The 22819-nt window shown below is 52.1% G+C and overlaps 1 protein-coding gene across 1 annotated transcript in view; it reads right to left on the bottom strand.

Annotated features, from left to right (window-relative positions):
- KIRREL3 (kin of IRRE like 3 (Drosophila)) overlaps window positions 1-22819 on the bottom strand; it is a 160299-nt gene that overhangs the window by 43319 nt on the left and 94161 nt on the right. Inside the window, 3 exon segments of the mRNA XM_009890829.1 lie at window positions 4777-4882; window positions 10609-10759; window positions 14444-14601. Of these exon segments, the coding sequence (XP_009889131.1) occupies window positions 4777-4882; window positions 10609-10759; window positions 14444-14601 (415 nt within the window).

The following is a 22819-nucleotide window of genomic DNA, read 5'->3' as shown; positions in this document are numbered from 1 at the left end:
TTTCCATTAATTTTACCCGCCATCACAGGTGGCAGAACAACGGCGACAGCTAATTACTCTCTCTCGCTTTCCCTTTCTTGCCCGTTTGCTTGCAGCAAAAGAGAGTCAGTAAATTCCCAAATTCCCCCCCCTCCCCCCGTCCCCATCCCAGAATCGTCCACCGAGAGGCAGAGGCGCGTGGGAAGCGCGTTACTAGAGGTGCAATTTGCCCGCACATATGCTCGCTGCCTGGTGGAGCCGTTTGCTGCCGCTGCTCCTCCAGCCTTGGCACCGCGGCTACGCGATGCTCTGCCTGCAAACGAGCTGGCAGAGGCAGGCAGCAGCTCCAGGCGAGGGGAGAAGAAGGGGCAGCTTTCCCCCAGCATCGCTGCGACACCTGGGAGCATCTTTGGCCTTCCAGCTCCATGGCCACGGCGCTCAAGAAGCTGGGGACGCATCGGTGGAGGTGCTGCCAAGCAGCCCACGTCCCCTTGTGCCTTTCTCGAGCAGAAGAGGCTGCAGGCAGGAGCTGCGGAGCAGCGTTTCGGTGGGCTGAGCTGCTCTTTAGCTGCAAAGGGGACGGGATCCCAGGTGGAGATGGCATAAACCCCGGCCAGATGGGGTATAACACCCTACAGAGGCCATAGGGTATGTCCGTGCGGAGATTGCTCTATACGGTGAGAGGGAAAACACGCACACGAGCAAAAACCTCGCTGCCAGGGTTAATTCATCCCTATGCCAAAATCACCCCGCTCACGCCTCACTGCGACACCTCACCCACGCTCTGCCCGCCTCCCCCCGCCTGCTTTTGGTGACACCAGCCTGTCCCGCGACCATAAGAACGAGTGACAGCCCAGGTGACATCGTGGGCGAACAAAATCCCCGGGGGGAAAGAAAGATGCTCCTCGTCCAGGAATGGCTGCTGCCAGCCGGGGAGGAGGACTGGGATTTCAGCTCCAGCTGCAGCGTGTCCTCAGCTAAGAAAAGGAGCGGAGGAACCATGTCTCCCGCAAAGGACCCCCCTGCCCCGGCTGCCCCCCAACATCGTCAGGCGCCGGCGAATTTTAAGGCAGAGGGGTTCTGGCTTTTTCTCCCCTTAGAAAACACCACTGAGGCCAAACATTTCGCGGAAACCTGACAATTTTGACAAAATGTCATTAAATCCCCACCCCCACCCCCCTCCAGAAGAGAAGGTGCGGCGCAGGCTGTAACTTTCCGCGCTGGCTCTGGGAGCAGATCGCTCCAAGGGCTCCTTTCTAACCAGGTTTTCTTTGCATTAAAACTCACACGTATGTGATGTATTATATACGAGCGCAGGAAGAAAACCTCTCAAGGAAAAAGCAGCTGCCTTGATTTCATCAAAGCCACATTCTCTACGGGGGGTTTGGGTGGGGGCAGAAGGAGGTTTTTGTCTCCCGGGAAATTTTGCTGAATTTTGCTTCTTACCACCCTAACGAAGAGAGTGAGGGGTCCGTGCTTAAAACCCCAGGACTGCCTAAGCGGCTTATCGCTAACGAGCAGCACGGTTCACGGACGCTTCCCAGCCGAGCATCCTGGGGTGATGCCTTTGGGTGAGACGCTCGACCTCGCTCGCTTTTCCCCGCCAGACAAACCCGGGGTTTTTTTTGCGAACCCCGCGCAAAACCCATCGCCCCTTGCAAATTCAAGGGAGGGGACGGCTTGCTCGTGTATTCAAAGCAGGGACGGCCCCGCGGAGCTGGCTGTGGATTTATGCCCAGAAAAGGGGATTTATGTTGTTTAGACATTTTTCCTTTGTGTTCAGAACTGTTTACTGACAAACATATTGGGAGGTATTAAAAAATAAACGTCGGCTGAAGACCAAGATCTGCTATCTCTATCTGCGGACGAGGGAAGCCACAGGAGGTATATTTGGTTCTCTCCCTCTGGAGAATAAAAAAAATCACGCTTTCTCTCTATTGTTTGGTTTTAAGGCAGAATAAGATCATTTTCACCAGTGACGGGGTCCCGAGTGGCCCTGGGGGTGACACCGAGCTCCTCTTCTGCCTTTTCACACCTCCAGGTAGCTCAGTCCTGGGGTTCTACACGTCTCACCCCTTTACCCACCTTCCCTCCCAGTCAGCGGCGTGCTGCAGGGGGCTCCTAGCTCGGATGTCCCGCTCCGGAGGACTCTAAGCTTCGGTGCCAAACCATCTGCTGCCTTTACATAGTTAGTGAAGAGCTTTGGGATCTTTTGGAAGGGAAATGAATCCCCCCTCAATCAATCAGAGCCATTAAGTGGAAGGAAGTCCCGCCGAGCGCTGCTGAATCCTGTTTGCTTCTCGCAGTGGTAGAGAAAAAGCCTTATGTGTTGTTAATGTGTTAAAGGAACTTAAGAAATGAGAAACCCAAAGGGCTTGGATTTGTCACGCCTCTTCCCCTCCCTCCAAAAAAACCAAACCCTTTTATGAGAAAGCATAACCTGAAAAAACCGCGCAATTAGTTTTGATAGCAAAGTCCATCATGAAACGAACCACAAAGCGATTTTGCCGCAAAGCAGAAATCCCAGTGCTCGGGCAACAGGGCGGGTGGCGAGACACGTGGCCTTGGGATGGGCGAGAAGGAAAGAAGAGGGCTGTGGGCAGCATTTGCCACGACGGGGGACAGCAAAAACCCGTCGCGAACGAGACGGCACCAAAGATGGGAGAAGAGCGTTGGGTCCGTCTGCTATTTGGTGGAGAAAAGCAATCCAGCGTCATTGAGAATCAAGCACCCAGAGGGGGGAAACACCCAAAAGGAAGGAGAAAACCCAGACGGGATCCTTCGAGGCTGCTGCACCGTACGGGGGATCAGCTCAGAGTGGGTTCGGAGATGATGTGAAAGCCCCGACTGCTGAGGATCAGGCTAAGTGCTCCGTCTTCGGAGCAGGAATTTTGTCACCGTCTGGTTCCTCGGCCGAAGGCGGTTGTGTTTTGCCTTCGACTGTACCAGAATCAATCACGGTGTTAAAACCCACGAGGGATGTTCGCCCAGATCCTTCCCCAGATTGTCACGCGCTTCGTTTTCCTTCTAACTGTAAATATGAAAGCAGGGCTATTTGTATCTTTGACATTAATTGACTTCTCAAATTAATAACTCTTCTGTGTAACTAGGAACGCAATTATTGCTTTGTTGTGCTGATAGCACATATCCAGCCGGAAGGAATCGTTCCTACCAGCAAACTCGATTGTACTAATTAAGCCGTACGAGCCTAACAGGAGGCGGGTCATGGTAACCTGTCCCCGGAGGTGCCTCCTCTGTTATTATCAACTGACGCTGTTGCAAAAACAGAACTGACTGCACGCCTGCGTGTGCATGCTCATAACTTCAAGGCAGGAGTGATGAGCGGCTGATTGCAGCGGTGGGACGGGGGTCTACCTGCTTGCTGTGAAACGTCTCCACGTTGGCTCAGACACGCGCCCTCCTGGCCAAGAGTTGGAGCCGGGAGGCTGAGCACGATGCTTTCTTCTCCCAAAGGGCGACGACAACCCACTCCACTTTCCATACCCATATTTTTGTCTGCTTAGACCGAGAAACCTTTGAGAGAAGGGGTGTTTTCTAACGCTAGCAGTCCCCGTAACTGTAGCCAAGAGCCCACCACAGCGATTCTACTTGGTGCAGAGCCATCTGCTCACCTTCAGAAGCCAACGAGACTGACAGAATGCAACACAGCGAGCAATGAGCCTCGCGGCTGCAGGGTACGGCCATGGTTGCAGTCCTGCTCATCCAGCCCTGCAGTATCTTGATGACTAGTGATCAAGGGAAGGTTGGGACCGCCTCGGTGTAGGGGTGCAGGCAGGGAGCCCCACGCACTGCCTTCATCCCAGACCTACTGCATGGAAATCATAGCATCGTTTTGGTTGGAAGAGACCTTTAAGATCATCAGGTCCAACCGATGTCGCAACTTGCAGTTGCGAGTGATGCGATTTCTCCTCCTACAACAGCCTTACAGCGTCAAACTGAGCCCCTCAACTGCTCGTGCCCTGCTCCAAGCTCAGTGGAGCACTTAATGAAGATCCCAGGTGGTAACGATGACCCTACCCACTCAAGGAGAGCCCATCCCCTATGTCCACCCATGTCTCCAGCCCAGGCACCTTTGCTCTGGCGCCTTCCGAGCTCTGCTCCATGTTGCTGGGGTTAAGAGCGGCGGTTGCTTAAGGGTTACGCAGAGCCGGCGGTGGAGCTGCATTGTTCAAAGCATAAAAGAGTATGCAAAAAAATAAAAAAAAAAAAAAGGAATTTTCCCATAATAGACTTTTCACTCGGTGCGCTTTGCTTGTTATGTCCCCAAACAGATGGCTCCACCAGCTCGGTGCCAGGCCTCTTAATCCACTCCAAAGCGGCAATGAATCTCTGACCGAGGACTTGCTGCATGCAGCAAAACGTAGCAGACGGCCTAACGCGGAGGCAATTGGAGCCTCTCAGCATGTAACAACATCATCAAGGCAAGAGCGGCATCAGGGAGCCATCGGAGTGGGGATGCTGGGAAGAGGACCGCGCCGCAGCAGGTCTCTGCAGCTCTGCAGGGATCGGGCGCTGTGTCTGGCTCCAACCATCGCACCTCCTGGCCGGAGGACAGCAGAGACCAGGGGGATGAGCTAGAACCACCACCAAGCAGCGACAAACATGGGAGTAAGTGGAATAGCCACCAGGAACTGCAGCCAGAGCTGCTGAGCGCTCTTGGGTCTCCTGGAGGAAATAACTCTGCACGGTGGGGAATGCAAGAAGCTCTCAGTGGAGGACTGGAGTGAGATGTGCGGTGCCAGCGAGCGGGGGCACCTGTACTGGGTAACGCCTTACCTGTACTGGGTAACGGCAGGGTTGGCCTTGGCGGAGCAGTGGAACTTGACAGTGTTATCCTCTAGGACGGGCTGCGGCTCCACGGACAAGTTCACCAGCGGCGGGTCTGCAAAGAGACAGCGACAAGCCCATGTGAGCGAGGAGAAGACGTGGCACAGCATCCCCTTGCCCGCTGCCTGCCAGGCTTCTCAGCCTGGAAAGCAAAACTCGGTGGTGAGAAAACATGGCAAACGCCTTGCGACTCCTCGACGCTGTGACATAATGTTTAGGGCTTTGTAAGACAGGCTCATGTCACGCGCGTGGGCTCTTGTCTTGGAGGGCTTCACTAAAGAAGACAGGAAGAGGAGCCACGCACACCATCCGATGTGGCATTTCACTTCAAAAATGTTAACGCCGGCTCTGATTGCCGTTTAAGGAAATAAACTTGCCTCTTTGAAAAGCTCCCATTTAATATCGCCTTGTGTAATGATGATCTTTTGTCTATCCGCTGACTTGAAAGTGGCATTTCTGCTCTTTCATCAGCCTAATCATCTCTACCGAGCACTTACTGGTGTCACAGGCCTTTTGGTTCTTCCAACTGCTGCTGGCTTTCTCTTCTTTTTACATGATACGCATCTAAACGCTTTAGCAGCAAACAAAACTTCAGAGAGAACCCAAGAAAGCAAGCGAGAAGAGAAAAGGGTGCAACGTTTAGATGGGGAATAAGAATATCCGGAGTTGTTTTAGTTTTTCACAATGTCTGAGAGGAGGTGTTACGCCTCCGGCTTTAGGTTTTAAGGATGTGACCTCATTTGAGGGAAAAAAGCAGAAAGAAACGGCCTTGCGGAGAGGTTTTCTAGGTGCCTGAAGAACCAGTTGTCCCACTGGAGACTGCATTGTGGCTGAGGATAGGAGCTGAGGCCGGGTCATCGATCCAGCTAAGGGGCCTTAAAGTAGGAATCTGATGCAGCATGTGCAAAAATACATCCTAAAAAAAGGATGTGCTATGTATTCCCCTCTACCTGCTGTCTCTCTCCTCTTCCTAAATATCTCAGCAACATCCTTCCCAACCAGAGCACGGGGAAAGGCCGCAGTTGAGCAGCCACCCTCACGCTCAGCACCCACGCAGATGGGGCTGGGGGTCAGCCCTGCTGACCTGAGGGATGCGAAAGCGGTTGGTCCCCACTGGCCCAGGGGACCTCCCTCAGCATCACGTGCTGGTGGGCTGCCTGGAGCCCAGCGCTGGAGGTGGCACCAGGGACACGGTTTAGTGCCTGAGGGACATGGTTTAGTGGTGGACTTGGCAGCGCTAGGTTGACAGTTGGATTTGAGGATCTTAAAGGCCTTTTCCAACCTGAACAATTCCATGAGTCCTATGATGCTCAATTTACTGCTCGGATGCTGTGAACTCATGAAGCCATGGCTCTGATGCAAGCTCAAGGAGATGAAAGCTTCCTGGCCAGCTTCTCGCTCCACCAGCTTCCTCCACCGTAGGGACCTGGCTCTCTGGAAACACCTTTGCTCGAGGGTACAGGCTCTAACTGGGCACACTGGCGTGAGCACAGCTTGGCCGCCACCTCTCTTCTGGGTACCGCTTTGCAAAGGTCATGGCAATGGGGGAAACCTCACGCATATGAGGAGCTGCGGAGGAAAAAGCGATGCTGTGCGTGAAGGCACGGGAAGGGGTGGCACGGGAAGGGGTGGCACGGGAAGGGGTGGCACGGGAAGGGTCGGCACGGGCAGAGCTACAGGGGAAGAGTGGAAAGCAGAAAGTCTGTCTGTGTCCTGAGAGTAGGACAGCATCCCAAGCAACCCTGCGTTATCCCAGCCTGTCTCTCCCTGCCCGGCGTGGGATGGGTTGGGATCCCCCTTGCAGCAAGGCCACCAGCTGGGGACAAAAGGGGAGTCTGTGAGGTGGCCTGGGCAGTGACCTTGGCTGGGAGAGGGAAAGGCAGCAGGCGGCGTGGTGCTGCCATGCCTCCTCCTCCTCCTCCTCCTCCGCCGCCGCGTCCCCACCTCGTTAGGCCCCCCGATATTTACCCAGCCAGAGCCCTGCTTTGTCGTGAGCAAAGCCACCTGCCTTCTCGATGGGAAATTATGACGGGGAAATTATAGGTATTTTCAATTTACCCTAATCTCATTTTAAAATGTGCAATTCAAATGACAATAAAGATGGGCGCAGTTGGGAATATAAATGAGCTTCCCGAACATAACAGCCCAGAGATATATAGTGGGCTCCTAATTCATTTGCAGGCATCCTGACACTTCCCTATTGTTATACAACAACAGCTAATCACCTTCCTTTGTTAAGTATGAATCACACTTCTCTTTAGTAGCTTCCCCATTGTTTGATGGTTTAGTAGCTATGCCTACGATTTACAGAGGAGCCTCTCGGTATTAAAATGAACCCGGCTTCCTCCTGCACGCAAAATAAAAAAAAAAAAAAAAGATTAAAAAGAAAAAAAAAAAAAAAGAGCAAAGGAAATGAATTAAAGTCTTTGATCTTGCCTTTCGCAAATGGGATTGGGCTTTCTAATATTGCGGTAGCTTCCCCGCAAGGCGGTGGGTGCCACGGATAGCGTGGGTTTGTGCGTGCGAGTGTGTTTTGGGGTATTTTAAAGGGAGGGGAAAAAAGAAAAAAGAAAAAAAAAAAAAAGAGACAAATTGTAACTCATCAGAATGTAATTCCACTCGGTTACAATTATAATTCCTGCCTGGCTTCTTGTAATTAATTTGAATGATGGAATCAGATAGAGCCAGCCCACAGGCAGCCGGGAGGAGAGCGCCCATGCAAACGCTCGCACGCCCAGGTACCACCACGGATCCCCACGAGCACGCTGGCACCGGGGGGCCACCATCGCTCCTCACCAGCGGTGCAGCCAGTGTGGCACCTGAGCAAACCCCTCAGCTGCTGCTCTTTTAAACTAGCCCCTGGGAAACGATGGCTGGGGTCACGGGCTGAGCTCCAGGGGCTGCAGGCACCGCGGGGCGCAGAGCCCTCTCCGTGCCCCTCTCCCCTCCAGAGCCCCAGGCAAACCCTTCCAAACCTCCACCTCAGCGGTCTGCGGGCTATGAGGAGCTGGAAGCAAACTAAGATGCCTCTTCAGCATCTTAGGCTTTCACACTCCCCAGCAGGAAGCACAAAAGGGAATAAAATACTCCAGTGCTACAAGGATAAACACAGCAGGAGACCCTCCAGCACAGCGACGTGGCCCTCGGTTTGCTCATCACCCCGGTCCGCAGCGCCTCCGCTTTCTTTCTCTTACTCCCACCTCCTGCAAAAACTACAGATGCAGTCGAATCCCTTCTTGCCATGAAAAAAAAAAAAAAAAAAAAAAGGTGTAAAAATGAGCAACTGCGTATGCGTGTGCAGAGGCTCGGAGCAAATGGCTTTGGATAAGCAATAACCCTGCTCCTCCCCATCCCGGCACGCTGGATGTGCATAGAGCCACCGGGCTCTGGCAGTATAAATAGTTTATGGCATATCAAACTATTAAACATGATTTTAATCCCACTTGTGATGTTCGGTGCATAACTCACAGGAGGCTGACTTTGATGTGGCTGGTGGAACGGAAATCACATTGAACAGATGTTCCAGCTGGAGTCGCTTAGTGTTTCCATTACAGACCCTGCTCTGGGTTTCTTTTTTTCAGTTCCTTTCCCTCCCCTCTTCCACCTTTTTCTTTTTCTTTTTTTTTTTTTCCCCCCTCCTCCGCCTTTTTCTTTTTTTTTTTTTTTTTTTTTTTTTTATTTTTCGAAGGGGAGGGTTTTATGACTCAGCTATTTCATTGCTGCTAAGATGGGCCGGCAGCGCCCGCGTGAGATTGACGGGAGCCAAACTTCAACTTTGCATCAGCTGCAAGAGGATATTCGCTCCCACCGGGCGCAGGAAATAACCCCCACCCTGATGTTTCTTTGCTGAGTGGGAGCATTTTTGATGCTCTTTTGAGTCGTAGGAGCAAACGAAGGCAGGAGGAGTGATTTGCCAGGCTGCCGCTTCCTGGGAGGGATTATTTTTGGTTCCCTGGGATTATTGTCCAAGGCCGCCTCTTTCGAACCGTGCAGCTGGGCAACGTTTGCTATGGTGGGAAGAGCTGAGGCAGAGATGCGCAGGCTCCGGCAGGTTGTGCCGGGCTGGGGAAAGCTCACCAGCCCAAACCTGCCAAAACCTCCCTATCCTTGCAGAAACCGCTTCTTTTTTTTTCTCCCAAAGTTCTGCTTCTCTGTTAGACGTTGGAAGAAGACCCACGGGAAGGACCTCCTTTCATCGCTGGGGTGGTGCAGAAGGCCATGCCACCTACCTTGCCTTCGCAGCCAGCCTTGCCCAGAACAGTCCCCCAGGAGAAACGAGTGGCCCAGATATTTATTTATTTTTTTTTTCTTCAAAAAAGTACCTTTAGCTCTTCACAAAGCGAAAGCAGCCACTCGCCGACCAGGTTGGGAGTGAAACCCAACGGACTGGGCGGCAGGCTCTTGCACGCGGGACAAAATCCACCCCACCGCAGCCTGGTTAATCCATCTCGGTATTCTTCTATCCCTCCATCACCCATCCAGCACTGGGAAATTGATATCCTCATTAGACCCCATTAAGAACAACATACTTTTAATAGCCGGATAGGATATTATTATTATTACTTTCACAGCATGGAGTATTTAATGGCTCGGAGTGGAAATTGGTGTTCTTTATTGGGTCTTTCTCTTTTCAAAGCAGATTCCATCAGGCTCAGGGATTCAGCTCACGTCTCCTGCCCCGCACTGTACAGCACAGTGTAATGATGTCTCCGGCTTTGCGTTGTTTGTGAGAACGCGTGTGCGTCTCCAGCTATTGTAACTGTTTGCCGGCTGTGAAATAACCCATGCTATTATCTCATTTTATCTGGCCGGTTCTGTCAGGACATGCTATCCAGCGACCCAAGAGCCTGTTAATCTTCCGGCAGCAAAAGCTGGAAGTCTTAAATGGTGAATTTTCTGCTGTGCTTGAGTTTGTTCAGCTAGTTTTAATTGGACTCTGGAAAGCAGCTGGCATGCTAATATTGAACACCCTGCATTTGCAAATTGTTGGTAAATACAGCTGCAGGAATTGTGTGTGCAAATGAAGCCCGGCTGGAGGGAGGTCAGGATGAGCCCGAGAGCAACAGCTATTGCAGAGGAGGAGGGGAGAGATCTGCGAAACGTGAATTGTTGCGGAAGGAAGATGTTGCTTCACGGATTTACAGTGAAGGGTAAACGATACGGCTCTCGACACCTGCCCCCATCAGATAGTGACTGACAGTAGCTGTATTTCACGGGAGGGAGACTTCCCACCGATCAGGTGTCTAACATGCTACCTCAGTGGAGAACGATACAAAAAACTTACTGTTGAACAGCTTGTAAGACTGGAAACGCGGTTTTGTACCAGAAACCTTAATGGGCCTTATCTCTGCTACTGGCCGCGTCCAGAGATGCTGCTTGCTCAGTCAAAACCATTTGAGGTCCGTCCCTGCTCCAGAGATCCCAGAGGCCTGGATCAAGGCACACGTCCCGTCCACGTGCAGCGCCCACCGGCCACCCAGAGCACGGCAGCTGGTGCTGCTTTCGCTCAAAACCACGGACACAAGACGCCAAAGCTGGGAAGCAGCCTGTCCCCGTGGGCGTTCCTGTCCGTCTGCTGCCCCGGGGAGTTCAGGGGAGATGAAATCTCCTGTCTCTGACTCCACCGTATTAACGTACCAGTAGATCCCAGTGAAAGGAACCCCCCAAAACCCAGCACCCTGCCCCTGATTGGAGTCAGAGCCCCGCGGGCAGCGATGGAGAGAGCGGGGAGGCCGGGGTCACACAGTCCCCAAGAGCTAACTTGGCCGGCCGTGTACTCACGCTGGATATCGATGGTGACGGAGGTCTCCTTCCCGCTGGGAATGGCTTTGTTGGTGGCGCGGCAGACGATGCTCTCCCCATTCTCAATGTCGGAGGGGGCGATGAAAAGGGTGCTCATGATACTCTCCCTCTTGCCGTCACGGAGAAGCGTCTGTGGGGAGAGAAACGAAGATGAGAAAAGGCAGTTTCCTACAAGAGGTCCCCTTCCCCTGGCCGAGGGTCGTGCCAGGCTCTGCGCAGCCCTTGCTCCTACGAGTTTCTCAGCCAAGCAGCGCGCTCTGCAGCAACAGTTCCTCTGGTTGGAATCTGCCAAGAAGCCTTTGGGGAAGAGCACAGACAAATTTCCCTGCACTTCCCCGGGAATTGGGCACTTAACTCCCACCTGCCTCCCTCCAGCCCTGCGTGCCTAGACCTGGGAATCGTGGTTCCAGAGAGATCCACGTCGTCCACCCACCTGGGAAAGAGGGAGCCGGGGACAGATAGGGGAACCAACTTCTTGAACCTGCTGTCACCTTCTGTGCCTTTGCCAAGCAAGTGCAAAAACCCACCTGGGCCACTTTGGACAGCAATGAGTGGTGACACCGGCTGGCAGCGGCACGGGACTGATCCTGACCACGGGTGGTCCAGCCCAACCCATGGTAAATCATCACCACTCCGGCTCGCCTCGTGCTGGTGATCACTGTGATGGAGACCTGAAGATGCCGGAGATCCAAAACCTCGAGCCCGGTACAGCAGTGGTCAACCACCTCTATCCGCTCAGCCTCGGCACCTTGTTTCTTCCCTGGACTTATCCGACTTCGACTTCCAGCCGTGGTGCCCTGCCATGCCTTTATCGGCAAGCCTCGGGGGTTATCAAACTCCTAATCCTCCTGCAAGTTCTTACAGACCGTGGTCACGTCACCCCGTAGCCCTGACTTCGGTAAACTAAACCGATCGAGCCCTTGGAGGCTCTCAAGACGTTACATGGCTTTCAACCTTTTAGTCATTCTCTGGGCTTTCCTCTGACCTCTCTTCAGTTTATCAACATCCTCTGGGGACCAGAAATGTCAGAAACAGCTTTTCCCACCTGTTGGATTATAGTGGTAAACGCCCACGGATACACCCGTCCAATAACCACGGATTTTGGATCCTGTCAGGCAGTTTTTCTCTCTAAGTCTGTATCCTTCAGGTTTCCTCCTCACAATGTAAGACAAGTGCTTTATTGAATTATAAACATACGGCAGCAAGACTAAAGCTTTCACCACCTGCGTTCATCCTGACACAGCCTTCACGCGCACAGGTTTGTGCATCTCAGGCACAGCAGACGAGGAACAACGCTGAGAAATTGTCACCACAATCAGCCCAGAAGCTGGGGAGAAGCAGGACCAAGACCTATTAGCCCATGATCATCAGGGCCTGAGCGCACCCACAGTGCTTAATTTCCCTGACGAACCTCATCTGGGGACTCCACCCAAGAGCTCTTCACCCATAGGCCCAGGAGTTGTATTTAAGCTCCAGTTCCAGTTCTGCTTCTGCTTTAGGTGTGGGTTGGATTTCTGGGTTTAACTTCAGAGCTGCCTCATTGCTATGGACCTTCTGGAGATGACTGTGGTGTGGTTGACTCTGCTATGATCACCAAACCTCCTCTGCTCCTCTTGTGACCCGGTGGTAAGGATGCTGCTCCCCTTGTACCTTCCTTGGTAGTAAGGATGTTGCCCTCTGCTTGCTTTGTTGTCATCCTGTGTGCCTTTCCCTTGTGGAACAGCCCCACTTTAGGTGCTGAGGATGTGGTGACCCCTAAATTGAGCACCATGGGTCCTGGCTGCGCAGTACCTTCCCCCCATGGTGCCCCTGAGCTCTGGGTTGGCCTCCAAACCCTACAGGATCCTATAACACCCCCTATGGCTGTAGGCACCAGTCCCTGTCCCCTTTGATAGGGGTAAGTATGGGGGTTTCTGATCAGTTATGGCTATTCTGGCTGTGATTATGGGGGGTTGTGTATTAATTGGGTGGTAGACTGGAAATTCAGAGACACAAAGAAGTTATCCCTCAGTAGAAACGGTTTCAGGCAATTGGGAACCTGAATGGTGTTTTTCCTTGGTTGACTAGAATATCTGGCTCCAATGAAAACTGGGTTGGGCTTTAGTTTTATTGAAAAAGCAGCAAGAGAGAAATTGAGGAATGATCTTAAAGGGAGCCTCAAAAGGGATAGGCTTTGCAGACCCCCAAAATCAAACCCTCCCATTCAAAAAAATAGCTCAGATTGGCGGTTAGGTTTTCTGAAGGGTGTCTTTCTTTTTTAACCTTTCGCAAGGTTAAGACAACCACAAAACTGGTCAGGTTAGGGGTGCTGCCTGACCACCCCTGTGTGTGCCTGGCCCTGGAGCATTGCTTCTCCCTGCTCGTGGCAGGGATGCTGTGTTTGTGGAAGGGCCTCATGGAAACCTCCAGTAAGTCAGGAGACACTGAGGTTCTGACCCCAGGAGAAGGGGAGGATGCTTCTCCCATGCAGAACAGGATTCCACTCCCAGACCGTCCCTGACAGCTGCTTAAAATGCCATGGAAATCTCTGCACCGCATGTGAGATGGAGCTGCAGCCTGAAAGCTCTGCTTCAGAAGGTTTTTTTTGTTGGAAAATAAAGGAGGGGGATTCTTACTTCTCTACTACCCATTACTTGTGGGTCTGAAAGGGAAAAGGCTTCAGTGTTGGCTCCCCAGGGCCGGGACTGAGCAGTCCGCAGTGGAGAAGGCGGCTCAGGGTGAGCAGAATAAGCTATAAACAACTGCATGTCAATAGCCTGGATTTTAATTAATTCCACTTGATTTGAGAGAGGGAGAGGTCAGTTCTCTCTGGCTTTAATTAGTGCTGCCTCTTGCATTGCACACGGGGAGATGGGGCAATTTCCCCCTTCTCTTCACACCCATCAGCTAGGAGGAAGGAGCTCGGCTTCAGCTGAGACATCCGTGTGCTCTGCAGAGTGACGGGGAGGAGGAGGGGAGGGCGCTTTGGCTCCTCTGCTTTTCCAAGCAGATCGGGATGGTGCTGGAATGACGCTGGGTGGAGGCTTCACAGTGGTAGCAGAGGGTGAAACGTTTATTAAAAGATCTTCAAGAGCTTGAGAGGGATGCCTTTGACTCCTGGCTTTGAAGTCTGCTTGCATTACAAATGGCTGCAAACTGACCCATTTTATGTCTCGAATTTCATTCTTTAGAAATTTTCATTAGAAACGTCAAGTGTTACTGAATCTTTAGCACTTACCAGACATCAGGCATCTATAAACAGGAGAACATGTGGGTACCCATTCCGAGTACGCTGTTGATTGCTCTTTGATGTTTCCCTTTATGACCCAATAAAGGCTTTCTGTTTAAATTAAAAAATGCCAACAACCCTGATGATTCTTCATGGAAAATTGCAGTTAGAGGAGGGGACATATGTCACTGCAACCACCTTTTGATCCAGAGCTGCTGCTATAGCCAAGGCCAAGTCAGTGCTGGCTCTGTGTTGCTCTACACAATATTAGCACCACACCTGGGTGGGATTTTTGGGGGGGGACAAGTGGGCACACCAGGCAATTTATCAGCTGTAAGAGGGGACAAAAAGCCAGGCAAATTCAGAGCAGAGTCCATTTTGGTGACGGTTTGTGGTTTCTCACTTGCATCCCCCTGACTGTTTGCCTCCCAGCCTCTCCATCGGGGAGGTTGTATGGGGTGATGCAGGGTGAGGGTCTCAGCTCTGCAGAGCCGGAGGTGCTGCCCTAGATGTTTTGGGGCTGTGTGAACAGCAGTGTCAGTCTGGCACACCTTCCTGAACGAAGGGAAGAGCACAGCCCTTGTCCCCAGCCCTGTCCTGCCTCACCTTGGAGTAGGTGGCTCCATTGATGACTTCTCCTCTCCGCATCCAGATGATGGAGGCTGCTGGCTTGGCATTGTCCGCGTGGCAGGTCAGGTTGAGGGGGTCTCCTGCTCTCAGGCTGATGATGGGTCCCCCCATAATGACAGGATCGTCTGGAGGAACTGCAAGGGAATGGCACAGAGGACACAATGTCACTTGCTAGCGTTAAACCAACCTTCCTGCTGCTACCGCTGGGGTCTGGACTGTGACCTCTCAAATCTCTGCAGCTGGCTTTGATGGGGGCTGTGGCAGCATGCAACCCCATCCCACCGTGGTGCAGCTGGCTTTCCTAAGAGCTGTGTCCCAGACTTCAACCGCAGCAGCAGAAACTGGCTGAAGTTTTGGAGGGGACGTGGGTCAGGCGGTCACCTGAGCTTCGCAGTAATATGAAGGATCGAGCCTGAGGCAGAGAAATCCACCAAGGGCTACTAAATACTTAGAAGCACCTCTGGCCCAGGATGTTCCAAGCTGCAAACTGTGGGAGGATGGAGACTGTTTGAAGAAACTACCTGTGCTTGCTGACCCTGCTTTTCTAGTCCTCCCTGGACAACTATAACTGGCTGCTGCTGGATGCAGGATATGGGGCTCGGAGGGTCTTTGGTCTGACCCCTGTTCCTCTGAGTGCAAACTGGGAGGTAGGTGAGCACGACTGGGAGGAGAAAGGCAGTAGAGCTGTGTTTACACCGTTACCTATTGCACTTGAGGGGGGGAACAGCTTATTATGGGCATTGGGAGTGTGGTTTCCAGACCGCCTGCCTTTGAAGAGGGCTCCCTTGTGAACCCTCCATCATGGAGGGACGGAGGAACCCTGAGCACTCCCTCACCCTGCTTTGATTTCCCTGTCGCTTTTGCTCACTGTCTGTGCTGCTGTCTCGCCACACAAAAGGTTGTGAAACTCCTCTCATTTGGTCAGACTCCCTCTCACCGCGGTGAATCTTTTAAGCGTCTCCCTCTGTGAAAGCAGATTTTGCCGGTGGTGTCAAGGAGACATTTAAGATCTCGCCCTTCCTTTGAAAGCATCTCTGCCTGACAGCCTGTGTGAGGCTGCGTCCTCGTTACAGGATGTGGCTTTGCTGGTATCACACAGCCCCTGGGCATCTCTGTTTCTAGTGTTGGGAAGCACTTCATGCCAGAGACAAGGAGGGATGGAAATAAGCAGGAGATGAAGGCCACCTGAGCACAGTCTCCTCTTGGGACTTGCTCTTGAAGCCTGGCATCTCTAAACACCCCCAGGTAAGAGAGGGGAAATCCTGCTGGAGAGAGAGGGTGCCCTTTCATCCTGCGGAGAGGACCTTTCATCTCTGCTACCCTGACACTGGCCCGGGTTGCCCAGAGAGGTGGTAGATGCGCCATCCCTGGAACCATCCAAGGTCAGGTTGGATGGGGCTCTGAGCAAACGGATCTACTTGAAGATGTCCCTGCTCACTGCAGGGGAGGTTGGACCTTTAAAGGGTTCCTTCCAACTCAAACTACCCTATGATCGGGTCTGCTCTAGTCAAGACCTACTCTGAAGGTGGAGAGGGCTGGTACAGCTATCAGTCCAGCTCTTCCCAACCAGATCCTTTGGGCAACCAAATGCAGGTCTTGCTACAGATAGACACGTTGCCCAGGCACCTCATGGCCTGTTTCAGGAGCTCTTGAGGCCCACGTAGCATTGGGAAGCCAGCAGAAACGTGGAGGACACGGTGAAAAGGCATCCCCGTTGCAGCCCCTCTTGCCCAAGCAGAAGAGCTCGTGCTAGCGAAGGGTGTAGGAAGAAATTGCTTCTTCACTTCCAGCTCAATACCAGGTAGCAAAAGCCTCCTACCCTTCAGCATCCTCGCTGGGGAAACCTGCCAAATTTCCACCAAAGCGGAGCCACTTTTGTTATGAGTCAGTACTGTTTCCCCTTCCTCGAGCTGGCCCGCAGCAGGCTGAGCCGTGCAAAGCGAACGTCAAAGTTGGCTGAAGACCTCTCTGAAATCGCCAAGTATGGCTCTGCGTCTGCTCCTGAGCTGCCCCGGTGTTTCAGCTGGCTGAGAAATACCGAAAAACTCCTCGCTGGCTCCTCCAGCGCCGGGCTGAATTCGGGAGATGGAAAGGGATTATGTTCTCTGACAATTCAAAGGTGGCTGCCCGCATCAGCACAGGATTTGTAGGCAGGGCAGATGTGCTGGTTGCACACAACGCTGGTCACATACACATCTGCCAAACGCTGTGAGTAATGGGATTTTTCAGCTCAGTGGGTGGAACCCAGGGACTGCGGGGGGAAAAAAAGCTTTGCTACATGGATCCAAAATGTACATTTTTTTTTTTCAGGCTACAAGAGAAAAAACTGAAAATCTGTGGTTTGGGTTAGTTGAAATACGTCAGCCTCTGAAATATGAAAATGTGGAAAATTCTGCTTCATTCTAATGCTATTTAACTATTAAGAAAGTATTTCTTTTCACTTTTAAAAAACCAACCCTTTCATTGGATGAGTTTATACTGTTTTTAAAAAAAAAAAAACAAAACAACACAAAACCCTCTGATATTTTTCAATAGTGGTTTGTTTTTTTTTTTTTCCCCCTCACTGAAGCTATTAATTGAATTTGACCTCAGCTTGTAAAATATTGGAAATTCATCTTGTGGAGCGGAGGGGGGGAACGAAACCCCTTTCTCTGAAGAGCATCTTGGGATGAAATGAAGGGACTTTAGGTGGGTTGTTTAATATTCCTGACTGGTGTCCTTTCCCACAGGCTGACACCTGAAGAAGTTTGGGGTTTTTTTTGCAGTCATTGGTGTAACATCACCCCCTCAGAGCAGCCTGTCCCTTAGCTGCCCATGAAACCTCGGGGACGTCATGGGATGGGGTGACAACCTCATGTATGGAACCACTTGTCTTCCATTGTGCCGGAAAACCTTGTTTTCTAACCTACTGTTTAGCTCCTTCTTCCATCTATTGGATGAGCGACAAGACTTGGGCAGCTGTTTAAGGAGAAGGAGAGAGAATGGGTCCTGATTATGTCTTCCCAAGTAAGTGGTTGTCATCCCCCAGTTATTCATGTAGGCATGAATTATTGATGGTCTCCAGGCTCACTAACCAGGGGATCTGGTTGGGGAGGAGAGGGTCTGATGAATAGGAATTGCCAATGTCTCTCAACAGTTCTAACTTCTGCAAAATGAAGGATGGACGTATTCCTTCCACACTCAAACTCCAGCCTGGGAAAGGAGGAAGAGAAGCATGAAAGATAAAAAGAGAAGAAAGAAGGTAAAGCAAGAAGCCAGTAGCATAGAGCCGTGATCCATTATTCATCCACTGTGCTCCCAGGATTGGTTATTATTACAAGGCACCACTACAGAATCCGGTCTTCTAATTTTTAATCATGTAGATGGTAGAAGTGCTCGCCTTTCTGATTAATACAAGGATATAAATAGGAAGAGTTGTTTGGGGTTGGGGGGGTTATTCCTGACAGCAAAGAAAATGGAGTTAACCTTTACATGTCTGGAAAGTTTAAAAAGAGAATGAAAGAGAAGGGATCCATGATGGCTCAAGCCAACAAGAGTAGGAAGAAGCCGGAGAGATGGATGACATGCAGCCGCTTGTGAGGTGGGAGTCCAGTCCCCAAATGGACATTGCACTGAGACCTTCTGGGGTGGGAGGTGAAACGTCCCAGCAGAAGGTCTCCTGTTCCTCACAGTGCACTCGGGACCTGCAGCTGGAGAACTCTTCTTTTCTTCGCTGCAGATAAAACTTTTTCTGAAGAAACCATGTGCTGCTTCTCATCAAACCCCTAATTTTTCTGTCAAAACACAGGGCTCGCCGAATATTTTTAAACCAGCCTTGGACAGGCATTAATCTGTTCTCCGTAGCTGTGAGCTGCTTGGACGAGTAAGGACAGCTTGGGGTCTTTGCTCTCTGCCCTTTGGAGTGCGCTTTGGGAAAAGCCCATTTTGCAGCACATCAGCATAAAGAAATACAAGTAAATGAGTGTTGCTCTTGGGCTGTGCATTCAGCAACTTCTTAAATTAGTTGGCTAGTTAGAGGCTTTCCCGCGTACGGTCCCGCCCTGTGAGCCTTAACTGTATGCTTAATCAATGGGACCATGCGGAATTATTCAGTGCTGAACTAATACCCCAGGCTAACGCTGCAGCTTTGACTCAGAAAGAAAATAGATGTCTCTAAACGCTCCCGGCAGCCGGTCGGCTGGACAGTGTTGTGGCGAACGGACAGAGCCTCAATTATTAGCAATATTTATTGAGATAACAGGATCCTCCAGGCAGAAGTCAGCTCCTGGAAGTGGAGAAAGCAAAAAGCCCTCCAGCCACCAGCACTTCTTCCTAATTAACACTGACTGCTTCCCCCCCCCCCCCCCCTTGTTTTCGCTGGGGGGAACCACCCCCAGAGACAGCCTTATTCTCTTTCTCATGAACCCTGCGTCCGTCCCCCCCCCCCCGTCCTGTTGTTGTGGCTGGTACCTCCTCCCTCTTGGGTTTGTGTAATGAGCCTCCTCTTCTTGGGGCAGCGTTAAGAGGTTCAACCCCAAATGCTCACCGAGTGGGGAAGGGCCACCCAGCTGCTGGGCTGGAGAAGCAGATATGGACCAGTCCCCGCGGACTACGCTGAGCCGTGTATCTCCAAGTCGTGTTCAGCTGATGTGAGACTCAGCACAAGTGTTCCCCTGAGGAACGAGACCCTTTGGGTAAGGCATCAATGATGCATTACTCATCTTCTCTAGGGGATCTGTGGCACTCTGAGCTCACCTTGCATGTGTGGAAAACAAATAACAGCAACCAGAAGATGCTCTTGGTGGTCACAAACCGTTGGGAGGTGTTTCCAAACCCCAAAGCTGAGTCTAAGCGTAGACCAAAAGCATCCCCAGCCCTCTATGGTAGTTTGCTAACAGCGCTTGGTGGGCCAAGACAGCTCTCTGCAAACACAAAGCCCCATGGAGATGCTGAAGCCAAGCTGAACAAGGGTATGTTTGCTCCCGTATTTTGTCTCTACAGTCAGGAAAAGCGCAGGGAGCCCCAGGGAGACAGCCTGGAGGGATTCAGCTGGCCCTCTCACGCAGTGAGGATCGATCTGGGAGCTTTGCTCTGGTGCAGCGAAGCGTTTGTGTATTCAGACGTCGCATCGCAGGCGTGTCAAAGAGGCATGTTTGTCTCTTGTAGACAAGTCAAGCTTATGAGGGCATCATAGTACGCTTGCTCTGGGTGGCTGTACCCAGATCTGCATATCACCACTTGCTGTGTGGCAGTTTTTGCAATGCAGACCCCACAAAGAATGTTTTCCTTTGCAAATCCAATCTCTGCTCCGTGCTGGGGCATTCCGAGTCCAGGTTTGCTGGCAAGGTGCTTGTGAACGGAGCAGGATTCAACCTGCAGCCTCCGTGGTCTCCTTACCTCCCCCAGGAAGATCCTGTCCTGCCCCAAGAAGGAGCAGGCACTTGCCCTCCGCCAGTGGTTAACCTAGCGCGACTGGCGGGGTGTGACTTTGACAATAAGCTTGGTGTTAATGACGTTCAGCAAAATGATGAGTTAATTAGCTGCTGTATCATTTTTGTGCTCCACTCGGGACTGGTACATCCTCTTCTCTGCTTGATAACTGCAGGGAACTGCCTCCTCTCTGAAGCTGACGTCTGCTTTCCCCGCCAGCCTCGGGGGTGTTTTGCCGAGGCCAGTGGTGTTGCTCTGCAAGGTGCTCTGGAGATCTTGGCCGCGCTCACGGATGACGAACCAGGTTTGGGACAGGCACAGAGAAAGGCCATGGAGCTGATGAAAGGAAAAAGAGCAGCTTTCCTACCAGGTGAGATCAGAAAGACTGGCTTGTGGAATTCGATAAAATGAAGGCTGGGAGACCATGAAAGCTCGGAGTGAAAGAACTGGGGGAAGGTCAGGAGAAGACAAAGAAAAAGCAGGAAAACTTGGACAGTGTGGAAGAAAGAAGGTTCTCTGTTTCATCAAGTATCTAGGATAGCTTCCCAAAAGGAGGAAAAGGGGCTCAAACTAAACTGATTTGAGGATGGCTCTTGCTCCACTGCATGAGAGAATCCCCTTACAGGGATTGTGTCTCTGGCAGCGGTTTCCCAGCAGGCTGTCTGGGGTCTCGCTGTTATTATCAAGCCTGAAGGCTGCGAATTGTGAGGGCCTAAACCACTGCAGAGCAGCTTACGCTACCCGAACGTTCAGCTTTTCATTTATCAGGACTTTACACATTTAGGATTCAGATTTCCAGCAGCTCTTCAGAGCTAGGGAGGCTATAAACAGGCTCTTAGGTTTTGTCCAACACTTTAAAGGCTGAGATTTTGCTGTGTCAGAGTGCTGTCACGGGTTATGTTTTTCAGGACAGCACTAACTGGAGACTTATGGCAAATCTGTGGGACTCGGTGACCTGAGCTCTGGAGGAAACCTAATCCCGGACTGCAATAGCATCTTCCCCTCAACTATCTTGACATGCATCCAGTCCACCTCTCCCCCTGGCCACGCAATTAGGGTTGTGATCCCTTTGCAGATGAGGATTTTTGGCAGGTAAGGAAAAAGGGGCAGTACGGAGCCAAGTGGTCCGCGTTTGCGAATGGGGTCAGTCGCAGGGCTGAGCCCTGACTCCAACTCATAATATTCCTCCCTCTGAGTACAACCAACCAGATTTCCCTTTGCATCCTACGCCTGAAACCTGGAGACCGCGTCTGCCTGCAGGCTGCTCCGTAGGACGAGGCTCAGCTCCTCTGCAAGGAAAACAATTGGCAAAGCTGCCTGTGTCCTCCTTCCCTACATAAGGGGGGGGAAACACCCCAAACAACCCCAAACCTCACTCTGTGTTGTGCGCTGTCAAATTACAGAGGCCACGCTGGCTACGGTGCCAACGCTGGCGCTGCTTCAAAGCATACAGCCCCCCACCCGTGGGCTGCCAGGCTCTGGTCCTGCTGGGACTGGTGGGGGATGGAAGGCTGGGCGTTTGGAGGATGCTGGCGTGACCGGCACCCTTCCTGCATCTCTCCCATGCCAAGCCCTGGTAGGGTCACCCACCCTGGGACGGATGGCGATGGGATGGGATGCAGCAATTCATAGAATGGTTTGGGTTGGAAGGGATCTCGAAGATCATCTCATTCGAACCCCCTGCCCTGGGCAGGGACACCTCCCACCAGCCCAGGTTGCCCAAGGCCACATCCAACCTGGCCTTGAACACCGCCAGGGATGGGGCCTCAACAACCTCTCTGGGCAACCTGCACCAGTGCCTCACCACCCTCACAGGGAAAAACTTCTTCCTAATGTTTAATCTACCCCTGCCCTCTTCCAGTTTGAAGCCGTTCCCCCTTGTCCTATCGCTGCATGCCCTTGTAAAAAGTCCGCAACCTGCACCAGTGCCTCACCACCCTCACAGGGAAAAACTTCTTCCTAATGTTTAATCTAACCCTGCCCTCTTCCAGTTTGAAGCCGTTCCCCCTTGTCCTATCGCTCCATGCCCTTGTAAAAAGTCCTTCCCCAGCTCTCCTGGAGCCCCTTTAGGCACTGGAGGGTGGCAATAAGGCCTCCCTGGAGCCTTCTCTTCTCCAGGCTGAACAGCCCCACCTCTCTCAGCCTCTCCTCATAGGAGGGGTGCTCCAGCCCTTGGATCATCCTCATGGCTCTCCTCTGGACATGTTCCAACAGCTCCATGTCCTTCTTATGTTGGGGACTCCAGAGCTGGATGCAGCGCTCTCATGAGAGCAGAGCAGAGGGGCACAATCCCCCCTCACCCTGCTGGCCGCACGTCTTCTGATGCAGCCCAGGATCCGGTTGACCTTCTGGGCTGCGATTGCACATCGCTGGGTCACGTTGAGCTTTTCATCAATCAGCACCCCCAGGTCCTTCTCCTCAGCGCTGCTCTCCAGCCATTCCCCGCCCAGCCTGGATCGGTGCTTGGGTGTGCAATTGTGAGGTTTGTGCGATGCAAAGTCTTAACGAACTGCCCCAGAGTCCTTGCTTGGGTAGCAAAAGGGGGATGTCACGTCTAGAGGTCCTCCGTTGTCCCTCAGTGTCCAACCTGCATCTACCCCAGCCCGGTGTTGCTCTGCTGCCTCGTTCCTCTTGCAGACCCAAGGGAGCTGAGCCCGGACAGCCTGAAAAATGCAGGGCAGCCCTCGGAAAGGCGCCTGGCTGCCGCCGAGCGAAGAAGGAGAGGAAACAGATGCAGGCAAACAGCACAGCCTGGGGAAAACACGCTAAAAAATAAATCAAAAGAAACAAGGGGAGCAGGGAGAAAAATAGTGATGAAAGTTTAAATAGCGCATCTCTTTCTCGGTCCTATTTGTCTTGTGGCACCTCAGCGTGTGTGTGTGTCTGTGCGGGAGGGCGGGTGGGCTGCCAGCAACGGTGCCTCCGCTACATCCCAAGCGGACA

Source organism: Charadrius vociferus, unplaced genomic scaffold, assembly GCF_000708025.1.
Source record: "Charadrius vociferus isolate BGI_N301 unplaced genomic scaffold, ASM70802v2 scaffold858, whole genome shotgun sequence".
NCBI classification, from domain to species: Eukaryota; Metazoa; Chordata; class Aves; order Charadriiformes; family Charadriidae; genus Charadrius; species Charadrius vociferus.
This window is presented reverse-complemented; position numbering and strand designations above follow the sequence as displayed.